At 45.2% G+C, this 21,936-nt stretch overlaps 1 protein-coding gene across 3 annotated transcripts in view; it reads left to right on the top strand.

Moving 5' to 3' along the window:
- The window catches only part of Utp4 (UTP4 small subunit processome component), a 28,805-nt gene extending 6,869 nt beyond the window's left edge, over window positions 1–21,936 (top strand). For all 3 annotated transcript variants that reach the window (XM_052166551.1, XM_052166552.1, XM_052166549.1), the window contains exons 5-17: window positions 927–1,016; window positions 4,133–4,344; window positions 6,064–6,235; window positions 6,347–6,438; window positions 8,292–8,388; window positions 9,413–9,477; window positions 10,802–10,924; window positions 11,924–12,080; window positions 14,415–14,521; window positions 16,080–16,175; window positions 17,215–17,400; window positions 21,037–21,147; window positions 21,714–21,936. In XM_052166551.1, the coding sequence (XP_052022511.1) occupies window positions 927–1,016; window positions 4,133–4,344; window positions 6,064–6,235; window positions 6,347–6,438; window positions 8,292–8,388; window positions 9,413–9,477; window positions 10,802–10,924; window positions 11,924–12,080; window positions 14,415–14,521; window positions 16,080–16,175; window positions 17,215–17,400; window positions 21,037–21,147; window positions 21,714–21,830 (1,625 nt within the window). In that variant the 3' untranslated portion in view covers window positions 21,831–21,936. The remainder of the gene's footprint in view (window positions 1–926; window positions 1,017–4,132; window positions 4,345–6,063; window positions 6,236–6,346; window positions 6,439–8,291; window positions 8,389–9,412; window positions 9,478–10,801; window positions 10,925–11,923; window positions 12,081–14,414; window positions 14,522–16,079; window positions 16,176–17,214; window positions 17,401–21,036; window positions 21,148–21,713) is intronic.

Here is a 21,936-nt window from a genome sequence, read left to right as displayed (position 1 = left end):
CTGGCTGGCCTGAGACTCATGGCAGTCCTGCCTCCGTGGTGCAGTTACAGGGTGCACCTCTACGATGTGCCGCCTATGGTTCTTAATCGTCCTAGCCAATTTAAATGCCACGAGGGCTGTCCTGTGCAGCTGCTGGGGCTGGGGCTCGGGCGTGTACCGGCTGGGGTGCAGAGCAGGGGTTGACAAGCACTCTAAAATACCAAGCACAACAGTACTTGAGGCTTTGGAGGCACTATAGCCTCTGCTAACTCTGGGTGTAGCAGGCAAACGGCTAAAGACAGTCTGCAAACAGATGTGCCAGCTGTGTGCTGGTAGAACTTGATTTAAAAAACCTAACGGGATTGTAGTTTGTTGGTGCCTGTTTTGGAGAGCAGTGAGCATGGTATGTGTTCTCTGTGTCCTTTGGTGATTTTGTCAAGTGGACAAACGACTAACCAGCACAACCACCAAAAGAGAAAGAAAATAATAACATGATTATGGCTAGTTAACAGCAAGGATCTGTTCTGAGAAATGTAATGTAAATTAATCTCATGATGTGAGGCAGGCAGGCGCACAAACCAAGGTAGCCAATGTCACTGGGCAATACAGTCGGATGAGGGTGCCTTCCCATAGTCAGTGCATCCTTGTTCATAATGTCAATATTTGTGCAAGTATGTCTCTTTAATCTGTGAGAAGTCAGAATCTTCCTTAGGTTACCACCACATCATTCTCAAAACATATTTACACATTTTCCTGAACTGCTTATACATTATTAAAGCGAGTTGTCAGATACTTTATTCTGGGTCCCAGGACAGCTTATCAACCATGGTGGCTGAGGAGGCTAAGGCTGACCTGTGCCAGCCCCATAGGTGACTGCAGAAGGAGAGCTCCCTTGGGTTTGGTTGTATAGTTAGGTGTCACATTTTTATTGTTTGATTACTCCTAAGGTCGCATCCTGAGTCTCTGCTGGCACCCTGCTGGTACCCACGTTGCAGCTGGTTCCATAGACTACGTCAGCGTGTTTGATGTCAAATCAGGTAACTGTTTGTCCATTTAGTACATTTGGGGTGTGGGTTTTGTCACATTTACATTTCTCAGTTTCTAAATCTTGACTCTGTCTCTTTCAATGACCTTATGGCCGATCTCCTCACTAATCTCTCCACCAGTCCGTCACAAACCTTGCCCCTTGTTTTCTGAGTTAATTCTGTGTGTGTTTGTCTGTGTGTCTGTCTCTGCATTTCTGTTATGTGTGTATCTGTCTCTGTAAGTGCTGACCAGAGGCGATGTGAGACGTTCTCCTTTATTGCTTTCTCTCCCTGCTCTTTTTGATGCACAGTCTTATGCTGAACCTAGAGCTAGACTTCATTTTTGATTCATAATATCACCTGGCAAGAAACTAGTCCTGATGATCCTCCTGTCTCCAGCCCCTCTACACTGGGGTTATAGGGGTCCAGGGACTATACCCAGCTTTTAGACATGTCCTGGAATCCAGGCTTCTCTCTAGCTCCCTCCCTCCCTCCCTCCCTCCCTCCCTCCCTCCCTCCTTTTTTTCTTGGCCAGGAAAATTGGGCTATTAGACGCCTTCTGTGTGAACGTACCTTTAACTTGTTAGATTAGCATATTTGTGCATGCAAGATACAGAGACAAAATGAGTCGGATGTGTCTTCTTGTTTTTTTTGGTTTTTTTGTTTTTGTTTTTTGTTTCTCCTCCTCAGTACCTGACTCTTATGTTTCTTTGTCCTTATTACACATGCCTACAACCTAAGAACTCCTTAAGACTTTTCACAAAAAGTGGGAATCCCCATGTCCCTTCTCCCACACCCAGAGAAAACCGCTGCAGCTCTTAGCTGATTCTTTTGGGTTTCTCTCTGCTGTGCATGGCATGTTTATAATTCTGGATTGTGACTTTCAATTTCTGTACATTATTGACTTCAACGCCCGAGTCTTCCCTTTGTACCTTGTGCCATGAGTGTCCAAGCACACTGTCTCCTGATTGCTCCCAGATGCTCCTTTATAGCTGGGTTCCAGTCAGTAGTCAGCTGTTTCCCTCATGGCCACATGTGCACTGCTCACAGAGGAAGTCCTTCCTGTCTGCTTCCTGTTTAAGATGTCTTCCTCTCCCTTTGCTTCTGCTACTTGACCCTTGAAATCTTTGAACTGTGTAAGGTGACACAAAACACATCTGAGTATTTTGATGGTTTTGTTCTTCCTGCCATTTCTATGTTCTTAAAAATAAGTCTCTTTTGTTTTGGCGTCTGGTCTAGCTTAGCGGCGTGGATCATGCTGCACGGGTGTGGGGTGGGTTGGAAGACTGGTGTTTCAGTCTTTCCGGGGTTCCTCTTGCTTCTGTGTCGTTTAGGCTTCCCTCTGTCCTGTTAGGACATCTAATGCCATCCTAATTATTGACCCTTTGTGCATACAGAGAGTTAAGTTTCTGGTTGGTCTCTAGGCCCCTTGAGCACGTTTTTTCCTGTGTGGACTATTTCTCTGTTGGAAATCCAACCCCAGGGCCCTGCATGCAGTAGGTCCCTTGTTTACCCTGAAATCGTCATACATGCTGATGTCTGAATGTGTCACAGGTTTGGTTTTGGTTAGTTGGCTTTTCTCTTGTGTCACTCAGCTGTGCTCTGAAGATGAGTTTCTCTCTTCTCTCTCTGGTATTTTGTTACTTCAGTGCTGGATCTTCTGACTTTCTTGGTCATTTTTGTCATCTTTTCTGACTTCACTGCTTGCTAAGATAAATTTGTTGTTTTCATATCTTAATCTTTGTAGTGGGATTTTCATTTAGCCACCTCCTAAAGTCTTTCCTGGTTTCAGCTGCAGGAGTTTGAACCTGGGCCTTTGCTAGACTGTGTTCTGGGGCTAAGCCTGCAGCCTCTGAGGCTGATGTTTCTTTTTTAAGAGTTGTTGTTTGGTTTTTTATTGTATATGCTCATGAAGGAATCTGATAGGACCATAGTTATGGGTGGTGCTGGGAACCAAATTTAAGTCCTCTGCAAGAACAGCAAGTGCTCTGAACAACTGTGCTGTCTCTCCAGCCCCTACCCCCTATCCCCTACCCTGAGATTGTTAGTGGTACTATCTGACAGGTGTTCTGCTCCCTTCCTGTCCTTCTGTTGATTTGCTTGTTGTTTCTGTAGTCTCTTCAGCTTTTCTCATCGGAGGAACCTTTCCTCCCACGTGTGCTGTTTGCTCCTGTCACCATAGTGGGACCCCGCGCATGGCCTGTCTGGGGACTTGTGGAGTCAGGAGCTTAGAGGTTTGTTTTCTTGTTGTGTGACTTAGTTCCAAGAAATCAATCAGTTGTTTGGGGTTTGTTGTTGTTGTTGATGTTGTTGTTTGTTTTTTGACTGGGGCTCAGCCCAGCCCTGAGCGTTACATGCTCCACCTCTGAGCTGCACTCAGACTCCCCATTCTCCGTCCCCATGAGTCCTGTAAGTGCAGGCCCAGCAGTCAGTGTTCTGAAGAGGAGATATCTGGTGTTCTCAGCATTCAGTTAGCAGTTTCACTTGACCCTGTTTTCCTTCCAGACACCCCCATCCCAGCCTCAGTTCCCAAAGCTTTTTGTGTAAGAAATTCTTGTGTTGAATAGAGTTTAGTTAATATCTGATCGCTTACTCAGGAGATCAGTACCTCAGAGTCCAGCAGCCTCTAGATTAACTTTCAACCTGTCTGTCCTTGGAGGCCTCTCATCCCTCTAGTGTCTAAAGAACAGGGTCCCCAGCTCCTGAGGGTGTCGAGTATAAGTCGTGGCTTCTTGGCTTTCCTTATTAAGGCTAATTCACATCAAGGCTTTGCTTGGTTGTGCCACCCTGAGTCTTTGACACTGTCTTCTTTCTCCCTTTCCTATACACAGTGTGATGTGTACACACAGTGTGCCAGCTTTTAAGGGAGCAGCGATCCTTCCCTTCCACTTCCCCAGAAGGGACTCCAGCTCTTCCACTCTTCCTCTCTCCCTCCCTCTCACCTCTCTCCTTCCTCTTCAGGATCTCATTTTGGAGTTTTAAAACAGTCCGACACAGCTGCCGTTTACTGCCTGGCTGTGTTCAGGCATTGAACTCCATATGTGCTTTCTTGTGCAGTCTTGAAAAACCAAAACTAAACATGTGACCAAAACTAAACATGTGTTATGGGAGCCTTTCTTATTTTTCAGGGAGCATAATTCGTAAGATGGTTCTCGACAGACAGCATCTGGGAGTGACTAAGTCACGGTGTATCGTGTGGGGCGTTGCCTTCCTGTCCGACGGCACGGTCATCAGTGTGGACTCTGTCGGAAAGGTGCAGCTGTGGGACTCTGCTACTGGGACACTTGTTAAGAGCCACCTCATCGCAAACGCTGACGTGCAGTCCATTGCTGTTGCTGATGTGAGTATGGTCTCAGCCCAGGTCGGTCCTCCTGCCTCAGCCTCTGAGTAGCTAGGATTGCAGGCTTGTGTGTGTGACTGAGCCCATCTCCCAAGTCAGTCCTGGGTCTCTCCTTTCCCAGACATTGCTTATGTGACTTAAAGGATTCAGTTTTTTCTCACAACTAAAACTTTTGTTGTTGTTAATTTAAAGCTATTTTTCTGTATTTCTTCTCATACTAAGCATAGTTTGTATATGGTCACATGCCACCTAACAGCAGGATCATATTCTGAGAAATCCATCAGGTGATTTCAACAATGTTTGAGTGTCATAGAGCGTAGTTAGGCAAACAGGGAGTAGGGGAAGCTACTGCATTGCACGCCTAACGTACCAGTTGTATGTGTTCTTCTTTTACACAACTAGCCACAGAGAAATTTAAATCCTTCTAAACCATGTAAGCAGTGCCATCATTGAAATCCATACTGTATTTATTAATAGAAATGTTGAACTTCATAAAGATGTTTTGCTAAGCTGACAGGGTGGGCAATGACACTTTTGCCAAGTAAGGAGAGAACAAAACACGTGCAAAACAAGTACATTTCATTTAAGAAGATGCTACCTTTAAGGAAACAAAAATACTAAGTGCCTTATTTGAAAGTGAGAGAAGTTTTATTTTTCAAGATTTATAGCAGGCAGTGAGAAATCCTGCCTCAAAAAGCAAAATAAAATTTTTAAAAAAGGTTTATATAATTTTTTATTTCATGTACATTGGTGTTTTGCATGTGTGTGTCTGTGTCTGTCTGTCTGAAGGTGTCAAATCCTCTGGAATAGGAGTTACAGACAGTTGCGAGTTGCCATGTAGTTGCTGGGAATTGAATCTGGGTCCTCTTGAAAGAGCAGCCAGTGCTTTTAACCACAGGCCATCTTTCTAGCCCGCCCCCCTTAGTATGCATGGGTGTTTTGCCTGCGTGCGTCTCTGTTGGATCCCTTGGACCTGGAATTGCAGTCAGCTATGAGCTGGCATGTGGGTGCTGGGAATTGAACCCCAGTCTCTGGAAGAGCAGGCACCACTGAACCATCTCTCAGGTACCACCCCACCCCCTTTTTATTTGATTATGTGTGGGTGTGAGTGTGTGTCCAGGCATATAGAAATCAGAGGCTTCAATCTATTTGGAGCAGGAGTTCTAGAAGGTTGTAAGCTGCATTTTGTGAGTGCTGGGGACTAGACTCAGGTCCACTGACAGAGCAATGGTGCCCTTAACCTCAGAACCAGCTCGCCAGCCCTGCAATTCTTAAAATCTTACAGCAAGATAAAAATCTCTCATCTAAACCAACCTAGAGCACAATTTAAAGGTTTGTTTGTCCCAGCATCACTGCAAGTTGTGAGCAGTGTTTTATGTGCAGCTATGATGTCACTGGGAAATGGGAACATTTTTGGTCCATTGTCCTTAAATGTGTAGCTTGTGACTGGCTGCATAACAGTTACCCATACTAATTGTTAATGTTGTCAGCAGGGGGCGCATTGCTGCCTATGTAGGAGCTTGCTCTGCCAGTGCAACTGCTCCTGAGAAACGCCCTTCTAATTCAGGGCAAGAGGGTTTTTTCTTTCTTTCTTTCTTTCTTTCTTTTTTTTTGTTTTTGTTTTTGTTTCCTGAGCTGCCCAGATAGAAAACCTGAAGGAATATTTTCCCATCTGAAGTGTTTTGTTAACATCTATCCGCTCGTGATTTAATTTCTCAGGAAGAAGACAGTTTTGTGGTGGGCACAGCCGAGGGCACAGTTTTCCATTTCCAGCTGGTGTCCTTGACTTCCAACAGCAGTGAGAAGCAGTGGGTGCGGACGAAACCATTCCAACACCACACACATGACGTGCGCACTGTGGCCCACAGCCCAACAGCTCTGATATCAGGAGGTGGGTCCTCCCCCAGCCAGCTGCTCCTGACTCTGCCTGACTCTGGCTGTTTCCTCTTCATGAAGGACACCTCTCACCGTGTGTTCCCTCTCTGCTGCCTTTTTGCCTCAGGCACCGACACCCACCTAGTTATTCGGCCTCTCATGGAGAAAGTGGAGGTAAAGAACTATGATGCTGCTCTCCGAAAGATCACTTTCCCCCACGTGAGTACCCCCTCACATCCTAAGCACCTCTCCGTTCCTCTATCCAGTAAAACTACTCAGCTCACACTTCCTAAAGCTATCTTCATGTGTTCTGAGGCAAACCTCCTTGAAGATGCTTGCTGTGTGTACATGTATATGAATATTGTGATAATGAGGTGGGTCCAGTTCAGGTGTTGGGAAAGTCTATCAGCCTGTGGGGATGGCACCATCTACCTTGAAAGGACCACTACAAGCCTCGTTCTCCATCTAAGCAGTAGAGCTCTTCCACCCTTAAAGATAAGCTCACAAAATTCCCACACAGCACAGTTACTGATGTTTGCAATTAGCACGCACACATTTTGGGGCCGGAGATATGCACCCAGTGGTTCCTGCAAACAACTCATCTGGCAGCTAGGAACTATCTGTACCTCCAGTTCAAGAACTCACTCTCAGCTGGGCGGTGGTGGCGGCCAGCACTTGGGAGGCAGAGGCAGGCGGATTTCTGAGTTCGAGGCCAACCTAGTCTACAGAGTGAGTTCCAGGACAGCCAGGGCTATACAGAGAAACCCTGTCTCAAAAAAAACTAAAAAAAAAAAAAAAAAAAAAAAGAACTCACTTTTTGTTCTTGAATGTGGTGCACAGACATACATGCAAGCCAAACACCCATATACATACAATAAAACAAAATGTTGAAAAGTATCCACATATTTCATGTGTGTGGTTTGATAAAATCAGACACAGTCCTCACTCCTCTCTGTGCCCCGCCGTCCACCTCTTTTTACTTTAAAGGCAGGATTTAATTATGTAACCCCGGCTGGCTTTGCTCTCGCTAGCCTTGCACTCATGCGTAGCCTTGAACTCATAGAGTTCCACTTGGTACTAGGACCTCAGTGTCTCTTGACTATGAGTGCCTCTTTATCCCAGTTTGGATCACTATTTTTTCTCAGGGATTCCTTTCTTGTTTGCTTGTTTGTTTTGTTTTGAGACAGGGTTTGTCTGTGTAGCGCTAGCTGTCCTGGAACTCTTTATAGACTGGAGTGGTCTGGAACTTAGGGATCTCCATGCTTCTGCCTCCTGAGTGCTGGGGTTAAAGACATGCACATATGACCAGCTGCATGATCTCCCTTTATTAATGTCTGTTGTTCTGCCCTGTGCTCCAGACACCTTGTTCATTCCTCTGCCTTTAAAAACCTTTGGTTGCTGTTGTTGTCTCCAGCATAGAGCCCTAAATTTTTGATGTCTTTGTAGAAACCCGTGTTGATCTTGGATTGTCCTGTCTCACTCAACTTTTCCATTCTGAAAAGTGTTTCCATGGTGTTTTTGCATCTGACCTTGAAACACAATGAGAGGTCACATGCCCTTTCCTCCCTGGAACTTGTTACCTTGCCTTCTCTGCTTGACTGATCTTTACCAGTGTGAACTGCTTCTGTCCTGTATATTGCACTAGGCTACATTAGCTGTCCTTTCTGATCATCCTATGTTTGTCCGTGTTAAGTCTTGTGCCATACTCTATAGCATGACTGTCTAGTCTATGCCATTTCTTTAGACGAGAGTTGAGGTCAGTGGCTGTTTGTGTCACCATTGTGTTGTTGATGCCTAGGACAATGGCTAGACTGTAGCAGGACTTAGGATATGTTTATCAAATAAATGAATTTCTAGGGTGTTTGTTTTGAGATTAGGTCTCAATAAGCAGATCAGACTGGCTTAGAATTCACAGAGATCTACCTGCCTCTGCCTCCCAAGTGCTGGGCCACTACCCCAGCTAAATAAATGGTTTCAACAGTAGAGAAGCTGATGTGCTAAGATGTTGAATCTGAAAACAAAGCAGTGGGTGCAGGTTAGTGTACTTATAACTTTTTAATTGTTGGATGCAGCGGCGTCTCATTTCCTGTTCAAAAAGAAGGCAGCTTCTCCTTTTCCAGTTCGCTCATCACTTGGAACTCTGGAGGCTGGGATCCACAGCTGCCACAGGTATGTCTGGAGAAAGGGCTTTGATTTTTGCTTTTGTTTTTTTAAAAAGAGAAAGGGGGGGGGTAGCAAGAAGAGCTTAGGTATCCCTCACTAGTAAAGTGCGGCCTGGGAGCGTGAACCCCTGAGTGTGAACCACAATATCGTCCAGTACACCCACACAAAATGAAACTGGAAACCAGCCATAGTAGTGCAAGCCAGTAATCCCAGCACATGGGAGGAAGAAGCCTGTGCCAAGAAAAGAAAGAAAATAAATCAACTGGAAAGAGAATGCAAAGTATCAAAATTGCAGTTGAAATTCTGCCTGTAGAAAATAAGTCACGCGTGGTGGCGATTCCTTGGAAGTGGAAACAGAGTCAGAAGCTCGGGACCAAGGCAGGAGATGCCTGAGCTTTCTGGACACAGCCAAGGGGAAGAACGTATACTGACTGCTTTTGTAGAATTCAGTTCACAGCACCTTCGCCAGGTGGCTCACAACCCCATGTAACCTTGAGGGGACCTAACATCCTTTTCTACCTTCCAAGTGCGTACCCACGCACACAAACAGCTAAAAGTGCACAGAATCTCACAAATACAAGCGAGCTTAAGCTTCCGTAAGATCCATGCGAGGGGTGGTTGCGGGGGCAGCCATGGAGTCAGCTTGGCCCTGGTCTGGCAGGTATAAAAGCAGGCTGTTGAAAACTGAGAAGACAGAAGGATGTGCAGAGCCAGTCCTGCGTGCAAACAGGCCACGTGGCTCTGGAGTGATTAACTAGTTTAGGAGTGAATTCTCTTGCTTAGAATGTAATGAAATCTGCTTCTACCTACCTGCATGTCTGTGGAGTGGGGCTTCAGCCATGTCAGATACTGGGCCGTAGAGCTCCATTTGCTGCGCTCCACATAGCCTTTCGGATTGTGTCTGCTGACATGGAAAAGCCAGATTACCCACTGCTAGAAATTCTCCCTTACTGAGGGTTGACTTTAGAATAGAAAAATGCAGAATTTTTCTTTTTGATGATAAAAAACATAGGGTATTTTCTGTTTTTAGGCAAGAACGGAGATACTCTTCCACTCTCTAAAAACGCAGATCATCTCCTGCATCTCAAGACAAAGGTGAGAACGATTCATACTTCCCATCCGAGGTCCAGAGCACTGCTTTTCTGAGTGACACACAGTCTGTAGCCCAGACTGTGGCATCAGTCAGATGTTGAGAATTTGATAAACAGCACAAGAAATTGGTTTTCTTCTTTTGGTACTATAAACATAGTGTGCATCCTTTTAGTAATTAAGATGGTACAAATATAAAACTTAAATAAATGAAGATTTGGGTCATTTATGGTGGCACATGCCTATAAATTCCAACATTCAGGAGACTCCAGCGGAATAAGGGCCACCCTGAGTCAGAAGTCAGCCCTGGACAGAGATTGAGTCCAGGTTTACTATGTCATCAGGATTAGCCTTAAAGTTAGAAACCCTACCCCAGGCTCCCTGGTGCTGGGATTACAGATATGTACCTCCACACCCAGCTTTATTTTTAACTCTATATAAACTTTACATTGCATTTTTCTTCCCCTTCGAATATTTTTCATCTTTTTCTTTCTTAGAGGTATTTTTTTGGGGGGGTGGGTGGGGGTTAGGACAGGGTTTCTCTGTGTAGTCCTAGCTGTCCTGGAACTTATTCCATAGACCAGGCCTTGAACCCAAAGACTGCCTGCCTTTGCCCCCTGAATGCTGGGATTAAAGGCATGCACAACCATATCCAACTCAGCAGGCCATCACAGACAGAAAAGTAAGTCAGCACTCCAGTCACTGTCCTCAGCTGTGGCATTACTGCCTTTCTGCTTGTGTTTCTCAGACTGAGGCTTTCTAAGGTGCTCAAAGACCTTATGTACGTAGCACACACTTACCTGCAGACTCATGTTAGATTTGGAAATCAAAGCTAAACCAGTGATGTGTTCTGTCTGGGATTTAGTCATAGTACACACAGCACACGAGTGTTAAGACTGCATACAGGCAGCCAGGCAGTGGTGGCGCACGCCTGTAATCCCAGCACTCTGGGAGGCAGAGGCGGATTTCTGAGTTTGAGGCCAGCCTGGTCGACAGTGTGAGTTCCAGGACAGCCAGGGCTACACAGAGAAACCCTGTCTGGGGTGGGGTGGGGGGGGGAGACTGCATACAGGCAAGGCTACATGGAGAAACCCTGACTCAAAAAACAGGAAAAAAAAAAGACTGTGGGCATTTGTGGAATGTCTCGAGCACTGAGATCCCTGTCATGGGGCCCTTAGAAGGTTGCCAGCTTTGGTGGCGAACTCCTGAGCCCAGTGGTGGGTGTCCACTGTGAGGAGACTGTAGTGCAACAGTGAGATTTTGTGTGTGTGTGGGGGGGGGGGGGGGCGGGGAATTGGTTTTCTTACTCAGTTGCCTCCTCCATTTGCAGGGCCCTGAGAACATTATCTGCAGCTGTGTCTCCCCGTGTGGAAGTTGGATAGCCTATTCTACAGTGTCCCGCTTTTTTCTCTATCGATTGAAATATGAACGTGACAACATAAGCCTCCAAAGAGTAAGTGAAGGGGTTGCAGTGCGTTCCTGAACAAGAACAACCTTCTATGTGTAGTTTTTGTTTGGAGTGGCAATGAATTGGAAATAATCCTCACTGAAAAGTTAGCTGGTCGTAGCTGTTACAGACCCTACAGGACCTACATGGTAGAAAGAGAGGCTTGCACAATGTAACCTCTGCCCTCCACAAACATGCGCACAGCACATGTTTAAACATTTTAGTATCTTACATGTATTGATGTTTTGCATGCATGCAAGTATGTCTGTTCACCACACGTGTACTGATGCTTGCAGAGGCCCGAAAGGGAGGGTCCCCTGGGACTGAAGTCACAGATGGTTCTGAGCATCTGTATGGGTGCTGGGACACAAACTCCTGCCCTCTGGAAGGACAGCCAGTGCTTTTAACCCCAGAACCAACTCTCCAGCCTACACACAAGTTTCTTGTTTGTTTTAAATCTTATAGAAGGTTCTAGGTTCAATCTTCAGCATTACCACTGCAATGCTAAATATATATTTACTGCTATTAATTTGTATAATTTTTATACATTTTTAATTAGAAAAGAATATCATTTCTTTCCTCTTTCTATTCCCTCTTAGACCTCCTCTGACCCACTCTCAAATAGATACGTTTTTTTACTATTATTGTTATATGTATAAATGTGAGTGTGCAGTACATAAATATATAAATATAGCCTGCTGAGTCTGTTTTTGTTAGTGTGAATGATTTTAGTGCATATATATTTATTGTATACATGAAAAAGAAAAAGAGCCTCATTCTTAGCAAAAAATCTTATTTTATTCTCATAATATTCCAAGGTAGAGAGTTAACCCATTACATTTGGGTGGAGAGAAGGCTGATAGGCTCTGGGAAGCATGCCAGTGTTCCAGGCCCTTTGTGGGTCCTTGCTGGGAAATTCCAAGGTTAATGTAACAGAAGCCTGGCTTGGTCAGGTTTTGGTTTACTACTTTCTCTCACCGGCTTTCACTATTGATTTATCCAAAGGTTTCCAAACTACCAGCATTCCTTCGCTCTGCCCTTCATATTTTGTTTTCTGAAGATTCAACAAAGCTCTTTGTGGCATCCAATCAAGGGTCTCTTCATATCATTCGTCTGTCAGAAGGAAGCTTCAAGCACTTGCATTCTTTCCAGCCGCAATCAGGTGGGGAGTTCTACCTGGACGTAGAGACTGCTCTGCCTCTCTGGTGTGGCCCTTCTCTCTGTAGACCCCAGCGTCAGATGCTGGTTCTCTTCGCACCCTGCAAATATACTCACTCCCATGTTTGCAGTTTAAAGTAGGAGGAGATGAGATCGCTGGCAGATGAAGACTCTCGATGAGATCTGAAATGTTCCTCACACCTACTCTTTTTCTCACTGGGTTTTTGATTCCTTATTTGGGGCCAGAGAAGTTTCATCATCCTTAGTTTTGTTAGCAGAGTTAGAAAGTAAAAGTCATCTGCAGACCTGACTCCTAGTAACCCCCTAGTACTTTCCTAGTACCCCCCTTAGTACTTTCCTAGTAACCCCCTTAGTACTTTCCTAGGACCCTCCTTAGTACTTTGCTAGTAACCCCCCTTAGTACTTTCCTAGTAACCCCCCTTAGTACTTTGCTAGTAACTACCACTCCCCATTACTTTGGTGTTTTTGGTGTATGTATGTAGAGATTTTGTGGGCACACTAACTTTTTGTTGTGTGTTTCTATGAGAAGTTTATATTACATGAAAATGTTGTTATGCATATAGTTTTATTTGGGGTCATTTGTGCTTTTTTGTGTTCTGTGAGAACATAGATTGCATCACTGGGTGACGATATACACCAGCTAATGCTGAATTAACAGCACTGGGAGGTGCAGTGTTTCTCATCTGCTTTACGTTGGCAGTTGGATATATTCCATGATCTGTCCCTTGTCCCTAGCCCTGGCATTTAGCTGCTTCATTACCATTTAGACTCTTATCAGGCTGGATTTCAACATTTAATATTAACTCATGGAAAGCTGCTTCAGACCAGGTGTCGAGGTGCCCACCTCTAGTCCCAGCACTCAGGAAGCGGGCAGATAGAGCTCTGTGAGTTTTGAGGCCAGCATGGTAGCCAGAGCTACATAGAGAGACCCTGTCTCAACTCCCTATCCCAACCCTCCAACCCCAGAAAGTAAAAAGCAAAAAGAAAACCTGCTTCAGAAGAAACCTGTCATTTAGAAGTCAGATGAATTAAACCAACAGTGGTTTTAATTATAAAACTTAGACTATCTTGCCCTTACATCATTTTGGTTTTTCAAGACAGGGTTTCTCTGTGTAGCCCTGACTGTCCTGGAACTTATTCTTTAGACCAGGCCGGCCTTGAACTCAGAGATCCCCCTGCCTCTGCCTCTCAAATGCTCAGAATAACAGCGCGTGCCACTCTATCCATCCTTTAGCGCTTGGTCTGTGACTTGTTGTAAAGTTTTTCTCATTATTAGAGATTGATAGATGCAGCACATTTTAGCGTATGATATTGATGTTTGGTTTTTTTATTCCATGTCTTTGTGTTGCAAATTGAGTCAAAACCTTTTGACAAAGGTTCTCTGTGGCGTTACGCAGACAGAGGGCATTCAATAATTTAAAATGCTGTATCCATAACTAATTCTAAAACAGTGAGTGGGAGAAAGTAGTTTGAAATAATTAGCTTAAGATATGGTTTCAGTGCTTCCTCTGGTCTGAACCACAGGTGCCTCCGGTTTCATCTTTCTAGCCTCTCTTCACATGAGCAGCAACTAGCTAAATAGTTTTTATGTCTGTCCATCTTATAGTTATTGTTTGTACCACGATATAGACCTAACGGACCTGAAACATGCTATATAGACTAGGTTGGCCTCAAGCTCAGATTCTGTGCCTAGGATAGCTAATTCTGTTTTAAAAGTGGGGAAGGTGTGACTGACTGCCTGACATTTGAGAAGCTGAGGCCATAGATCCTACATTTAAGGCAGCCTTGGACTACAAAAGGAATGTCCTGCCTCTTTTTTATTTTATTTTATTATTTTATTTTTGGTTTTTTGAGACAGGGTTTCTCTGTGTAGCCCTGGCTGTCCTGGAACTCACTCTGTAGACAGGCTGGCCTCGAAATCAGAAATCCTCTTGCCTCTGCCTCCCAAGTGCTGGGATTACAGGCTTGTGCCAACACACATTTTTTTTTTTTTTTTTTTTTTTTTTTTACTGTATTTAAAGTACACTGTAGCTGTTTCCAGAAGAGGGCATCAGAGCCCATTACAGACAGTTGTGAGCCACCATGTGGTTGCTGGGAATTGAACTCGGGACCTTAATGAACCATCTCTCTAGCTCCATTTTTTTTTTTCCAATTTAAAAATAAACAGGTTAACCTTTAGAACTGATTTCCAGAACTCTGGTAAATTCTCCTGTAAATGAGCTCTCGCTGTGCAGGTCTCATCAGCCTCTCCATCATCCCCAGGGCTGGGCGGGCTGTGGGGAGCTAATTGAAGAGCTTGTTTCTTCTGTCCTCCCAGGGACGGTGGAGGCCATGTGTCTTTTGGCAGTCAGTCCAGATGGGAATTGGCTAGCTGCATCAGGTACCAGTGCTGGAGTCCACATATATGATCTGCACCATCTAAAGGTGAGCCTCAGGTTTCAATAGCAGCAGTTTGAGTCCTATGGGAGGGAGGCTGCTAGTCATGTTAAGATTTGAGGCAGATTCGAGTGACCCGGAAATTTACTAGACTTTTTTTTTTTTTAAAGCAATAATTTTTCCTCCTTCAGATTCCTGTTTTAGAATTCAGTAGAGCCTCAAAGCTGTACCGACATAATATTAAAATCAGTGAGAACAGTGTAAATAGGGGTTTGTGAGTGATAAATCCATTTCCTGGCTAGGGATATAGTTCAATGGTAGAGTGCTTGTCTTGTGTTCAAGGTCAGTCCTCAGTACCACAAAACAGGCAAACAAAAACAACAGAGTGATTAAACAGACAGAAACACCCAGGTGTTCTGCTTGAGGAAGGACGGGAGGCTCTGACCCATAGATTCCGAGCTGGAGAGCCGACAGACAGGTTTCCTTTCATACTTGCCTTGTATAGTCGGCATGACTTTAAGTAAGATGGAATGAGCGGGGAAAGCCTAGCTGGGGAATCCTTCTGACAGGTAATAACAGGTAACAATACTGCTAGCTGTGCATTGAATCATAGCACAGTTCTGTCCCTAGCACCACCAACACTGATGTTTCTGTGAAGTGCCCACATGCCTTGCAGTTGAATCCAAATGTCTGTCCATAGGCGATAAGTTTTGACAGGGTTTCTCTGTGTAGCCCTGGCTGTCCTGGAACTTGCTCTGTAGGCCAGGCTGGCCTCGAACTCACAGACTCATCTGCCTGCCTCTGCCTCCCCAGAGCTGGGATTGAAGGCTGTGCCACCGCTGCCTAACACTAATGCTGTTTAGACCCAGAAGAGAGCTGTGTGTTCTCAGTGCAGAGGTGTATTGGAGTGATTCTTAATGACACGCTTTCTCAGACAGAACAGTTCTTCAGTTCTCTGGAAATGCTTCATTTTGTGAACAGTTAAACATGATTTGTTTGTTTGAGAAAGGGGTTCACTAGCCTAGAACTCACGAGACCTGACTACAGACTCAGATCTGCCTGCATCTACCTTCCAGAGCATGTGGATTAAAAGTGTGTGTGACGCGGGGCGTGGTGGCGCACGTCTATAATCCCAGCACTTGGGAGGCAAAGGCAGGAGGATTTCTGAGTTTGAGGCCAGCCTGGTCTACAGAGTGAGTTCCAGGATAGCTAGGACTACACAGAGAAACCCTGTATTGAAAAAAACAGAAAAAGAAAAGAAAAAGAAAGAAAGAAATTAAAGTTCTTTGTCATTGAAATGCCTGAACTTCCACAGAATACTTTTGAGTTCTGCTTGTGAGTTTCAAAGAGCAGTATTTCAAACAACTGACTTAGGGGCTCAGGGCTTAGTGCAGTACTAGAGTACTTGTGTAGTATATGTGAGGCCCTGAGAACAACAACAACAAAATGATAACGATAATCACACTGTATAGACCTGCTGACCTAGAACGCACGGAGCTGCCGGTCTCTGGAGGGCTGGGATTAGGGTTGTGTGCCGCTGTGCCCAGCTCATCCCACCCTTCCTGAAGGACGGTGTCCTACAGAGTCTCCCCGTGTCTTTCCCCAGCTTCACTGCACAGTGCCTGCTTACAATTTCCCAGTGACCGCCCTGGCCATCGCCCCCAATACCAACAACCTGGTCATTGCTCATTCTGACCAGCAGGTAAGTGGTTCTAGTGCTTTCCAGGTCCCTTCTGCTGGACCAGCCTGGGGGCTGAGATGGTGAACAGTTAGGAGAAACGTCCCCGTGGAGATGTTGGAGGGTGCACAGGCAGTTCGTTTATAAGTGCAGCTTTGCTGTGTGGGCCATTGTAGGCCAGCAGTACGTCATCGGCTTACACTAGAGTTAAGCACAAAGTGACACAAGAATTTTGAAGCACTCTGCTGATTTAAGCTAGAGATGACATGGACCCAGGTACTAAATTAGATACGGATGTAATAAAATCTTGAAAATAAACTAAAAATGGATGGTCTGCCTCCATGAGGAAATCGGGTCTTACTAAAATTGAGGTGTCTAAATCTCAGCCAGAGTGGGAACTTAAGTCTACAGGATTTTTTTTTATGCCAAGTTATGAAGAGACTCTCTTTAAAATACTTGGGCTGGAGAAAGCATTAACGCCTCAGCGCTGGTGTATCCTCATCTGTAAACTGGAGATGCAAGGGTCAGCCAGACCGTGACACCGTTGGAAAGCTCTAGCGTGTCTGGGGCACACTTGGTCAGCCTATAGGCAGAGGATGCTTCCTGCACACAGTGTCCAAAGTGCTACCTCACTTCATGGGGTTTCATCTGTTACCTAGACTATTGGAAGATGCTGTCTTAAGTGCCTTTGTCATTTAAACTGGTACCCTCTGAGTTTAGTGGCAGGGCCCTAAAACCCTATCCTGTAGTATGCTGAGGCGGGAGGATCACAAGTTCCAAGCCAGCCAGAACTTAAATAAAAGGCTCTGACTAGAAAATCCAGCATAACCTTGTATATAATTTTGTATGTATTTGTATATAACTTACCTTTTTCTAATTTTAATATACATATTGTATAATTTACCTTTAACATTTTTGTTAAGTAGTGGTAAAATGTAATGCTGAATATGGTGCTTAGTGTTTACTACTACTTGTAGCTAGGAAAGGATAAAACCCAGAAGGGACTGGAGCCTCTGAAGGTCATGAGTGCACATTTGCACTTGCTTGGTGGTGTGTTCTCCAGGTATTTGAATTCAGCATCCCAGACAAGCAGTATACAGAATGGAGCCGCTCTCTTCAGAAGCAAGGATTTCACCAGCTGTGGCTCCAGAGAGATACTCCCATCACCCACATCAGCTTTCATCCCAGGAGGCCAACGCACATCCTCCTCCACGACGCCTACATGTTCTGCATCATTGACAAGTCCTTGGTGAGCCTGGAGACGTCTTACTTAGGAGTCTGTGTGTGCGCCTGTGTTCTGCCCACAGAAGCCAGAAGAGAGTTTCCGATCCCCTGGAGATGGAGTTAGAGCTGTCTGAGAGCATCCCGACATGGGTGCTGGGAACAGAACCCAGTTCCTCTGCAAGAGGAGCAAGTGCTCTTAGTTGCTGGCCTACCTTTCCAGCACCATTTTGTTTTAGGCTTTTTGAGATACGCTATTGCTATGTAGCCTGACTGACCTCAGGTTAAATTTACAGCCGTCCTGCCTCTGCTTCTAAGTGCTTGTCAGTGACGTGTGAGCTACCATGCCCTACCTTTACTTAGGAAATTTTTTTTAAAGATTTATTTATTATATGTAAGTATACTGTAGCTGTCTTCAGACACCAGAATAGGGTGTCAGATCTCTTTACGGATGGTTGTGAGCCACCATGTGGATGCTGGGATTTGAACTCATGACCTTTGGAAGAGCAGTCGGTGCTCTTTCCTGCTGAGCCATCTCTCCAGCCCCAACTTAGGAATTTTTAAGTATAAATAATGATTGATAGCTAAGGAAGTCTCAATACAAACTACTATCCATCGTGGTTAGTGGAGGAGAGGTAATTCTGTTTGGCACATTCCCTAATTTGCATTCCTACTGTTGGGTAAGGGGTTAGCCTTTCCGGACTAGTTTTTATTGCTGTAATTATTTCTCTGGCTGGCTTTCAACACATAATCCTAAGTAGGAAAATGATTAGGTTGGCATTCAGAGGTGACCCTCTTGAGGGAATACGTTTGAGCTGATGACTCACTTTTAACTTTCATTCTTGGATTACTGAGTGAAGTGATTTCTTTAGAGGAGACACCTGCTGATGTTTTGACCACCTGCTCCTTCGCTGAAGACATTTCAGAAGTTGATCTTTGTGTCTGGTGAAAAGACCAGCTGGGAAAGCCCCAGTGTCATGACTGATTTGGGTGGAGGCACAAGTGCTTCAGTTTGAGATGCTACCTACTGTTTTGATTTTTCTCCCCCCAATATACAACATGTCTTTTCTGGGTAGGAGCTTTCCTTCCTCGGAGGCCTGTGGACCACAGCCATGGCTGTACTGCACTTTGGGTTTCAGTTATACCCAACACCAGCTGTTCTGCCTAGCTGCGAAGGTGGGGGTGGGACGTGCGTGGGTAAGGCAGCAGATGGCTCTAAAGGAGGTGTGCACAGGGAAGTGTCACTGAATCTCAGCTCATGGGCCTGTGTCCTGGGATGTGGGAAGCAGAGCTGGCTGGCAAGTGCCTTCTGTGAGAGCGTGGGGCGGGAAGAGCCCCTCCCACTCACTCAGCCATCTCTCTGTAACCAAGCCTAGAAGGCTTTCACCCCAGGCATGGGATGAGTCCTTCATGTCCTTATCCTAAGTAGAGCTAGTTCCCAAGGAAGTTGGAGATAAAGGGAATCATTTATTTGGCCCTCTCTTGAAGTGGCAGTGACATCAGTGGGGGTAGTTTATGTTGTTTTCCCTGGGGTCAGTGTATTAGATATGGTTGAGGGGAGAAGTGTGAAGAGCGTAGTAGCTGCATGGGCTGAGACCCTGCACATGCCCATCCGTTCCTGACAAAGTGTCGCTGGCAAGACTGGCCTACAGCTTGCTTGTCTTTAATCATGCCGTAGAGTATGAAACCCTTTCTTGCTTCATCCTGCCCACCATAACCCCTTTTGCCTGAAGCATTTTTACATGACCTAGGATATGCCAATACCTAAGATAGGTATATAGATGAACTGTGTGTGTGTGTGTGTGTGTGTGCGTGCATGAGTTTGTAGTCACCATGTAAGTGTAGTGCCTACAGAGGCCAGAAGAGGATATTAGGTTTCCTGGAACTGGAGTTACAAGCAGTTGTGAGCCACCTAATATGGGTGCAAAGGACTGAGCCTGGATCCTGTGCAAGAGCAGTAAGCCCGTTTAACCACTGAGCCATCCCTCCAACGTGCCATGTACTAGAAGCCTGTGGATACCGCCTAGTTGGTAGAATGCTTGCCCCCACACATGAAACTCTGGTTTCGCAGCATGTGTAAACCAGGTGTAGTAGAACACACTTTGGGAGTACAGATAGGATTAGACATCCAAAGTCATTCCTTCCTCCAGCATCAGTTTGAGTTCAGCCTGGGTGGGCTAGGGAATCTCTCTCAAAAAAAGGTCTTCTGGGAGTGCCTGGGATGATGGTTTAGTGGTTAAGAGCATATACAAAAAGTAATCATTTAAAATTTTTAAAGCTTTTTTTCTTTTAAAGTTTTTATTTATTATGCACATAGCGTCTGCCTGCTTGTATGCCTGCAAGCCAGAAGAGGGCGCCAGATCGCATTACAGAGGGTTGTGAGCCACCATGTGGTTGCTGGGAATTGAACTCGGGACCTCTGGAAGAGCAGTCAGTGCTCTTGGATTTGTTTTTTTTTTTTTTTTTTTTCCAAGAAAGGGTTTCTCTGTGTTGCCCTGGCTGTCCTGAACTCACTTTGTAGACCAGGCTGGCCTCGAACTCAGAAATCCGCCTGCCTCTGCCTCCCAGAGTGCTGGGATTACAGGCGTGCGCCATCACCACCCGGCTGCAGTCAGTGCTCCTAACTGCTGAGCCATCTCTCCAGCCCAAAGATTTTCTTCATTCATATATATATATATATATATATATATATATATATATATATATATATATATATATATACACACACACACACACACACACACACACACACTTTTCCATTTATTCAAGACTAAAGAGGAAGGGCTAGAGACGGGTTGAGAACGACTGGTCTAAGGTGTCTGCCTGTCATTCTAGAACTCAGGAAGTAGAAGCTGGAGGATCGGGAGAACTACAGTGAGACCTTGTCTCAAAAACAAAACAGTAGCAGCAGTAGCTGGGCCTGTAGAAGCCAATGGAACTTTTTGCTGTTGTATTTTTGTGTCACTAGGGATCAAAGCCAGGGTCTTACAAATGCTAGATAATACAAGTTCAAATAGTATATCTTGTCAGGACTAGGGGTTCAGGCGTGTAATACCAGTTCCACAGGAGGCTGGGGCAGGAGCATCACAAATTCAAGGAATGAGACCAGAGTTATGGCCAGCCTGGTCAACTTAGTGAAACTCTCTCAAGAAATCCTAAAAAATAGCATGGCAATAGTGGTGCGCCCCTTTATCCCAGCACTCAGGAAGTAGAGGCAGGTGGATCTCTGTGAGTTCAAGGCCAGCCTTGTCTACAGAGTGAGTTCAAGAATTGCCAGGGCTACAGAGTGAGACCATCTCAAAACACTGCCGGGCAGTGGTGGCGCACGCCTGTAATCCAGCACTTGGGAGGCAGAGGCAGGCGGATTTCTGAGTTCGAGGCCAGCCTGGTCTACAGAGTGAGTTCCAGGACAGCCAGGGCTATACAGAGAAACTCTGTCTCGGAAAAAAAAAAAAAAACCAAATCCAAAAAAAAACAAAAAAAAAAAAGGATACTGTTCAGAGTGCTTGCTTGTGTATATATGTGCATGTGTCCCTAGGTTCAGTCCCCTTTGCTGGAGTCATTGTGGATTTGGAGACTTCTTAGAAATCTTTAATTTTGTGTAAGTGTGTGTGTGTGTGTGTGTGTGTGTTCTTTTAGTAAATAAGCATTCTTGTCTTTTCAGCCACTTCCAAATGACAAAACTGTGCTCTATAATCCACTTCCTCCGAAAAATGAATCAGATGTCTTCCTGAGGCGCACGACCCATGGGTTTAAAATATCTAAGAAATATAAGGTAAAAACCCCTTACTGTACCCTGGTTGTTGGCAAAATGTAACAGCTAACAATTAGGAGACAGATGTGTCTTCCATCTGCACGTAGAGACCCTGCCTTGGGGGAGGCAGCAACCTGGAGGTTGTTTGTATGTTGCTGTAGCTGTGAGTCACTGTTCTTAACTTGGAAGGTCAGAGCAGGCAAATCCCACTTCCCTGTGGCAGAGAAATCTGTAGTGAGCGATGATCTTAGTACTCGTGAGGTCTTTGTCAGAATGAATATTCCCCACTGTAGAACTTCTAATTAGAGAATGATTGAAAGAAAAGTAATGGAAGTCATTAAACTTACACGATTTTCTTTTTTCTGACTAATTTTACCATATATAAAACACTGTCCTCTGACCTTACGGTACTACGGCTGTCCAGCCAGACTCACTTCTCCAGCCATACTCCGCGTGAGCCAACTCCGCGACAGCGCGGGCCCTGTACACCCACTGAGTCCAAGGGCGGGGAAGACTGGGGAATTTCTGTGCATTGAGTCTTGAGCAGAGCTGGTGGGAATGACTCCTGTCCGGCCCTCTCCCCGCAGCCCCTGCTCTTCATGGACCTTTTGGATGAAAGGACGCTCGTGGCAGTGGAGCGGCCCCTGGACGCCATCATTGCCCAGCTCCCTCCGCCCATCAAAAAGAAGAAATTCGGAACTTAAAACAGGGCACTGTCCGTGTCCTGTTCTGAACTGTCAGTCCTGTTGTTTGTTTGTTTGTTTGTTTGTTTTTCCCAAATCATGATAATAAAACAAAGTTATTCTTTAA

The sequence above is a fragment of the Apodemus sylvaticus genome, chromosome 21 (assembly GCF_947179515.1).
Source record: "Apodemus sylvaticus chromosome 21, mApoSyl1.1, whole genome shotgun sequence".
NCBI lineage: Eukaryota > Metazoa > Chordata > Mammalia > Rodentia > Muridae > Apodemus > Apodemus sylvaticus.
The sequence above is the reverse complement of the archived record's forward strand: the minus strand, read 5'-3'. Positions and strand labels throughout refer to the sequence as shown.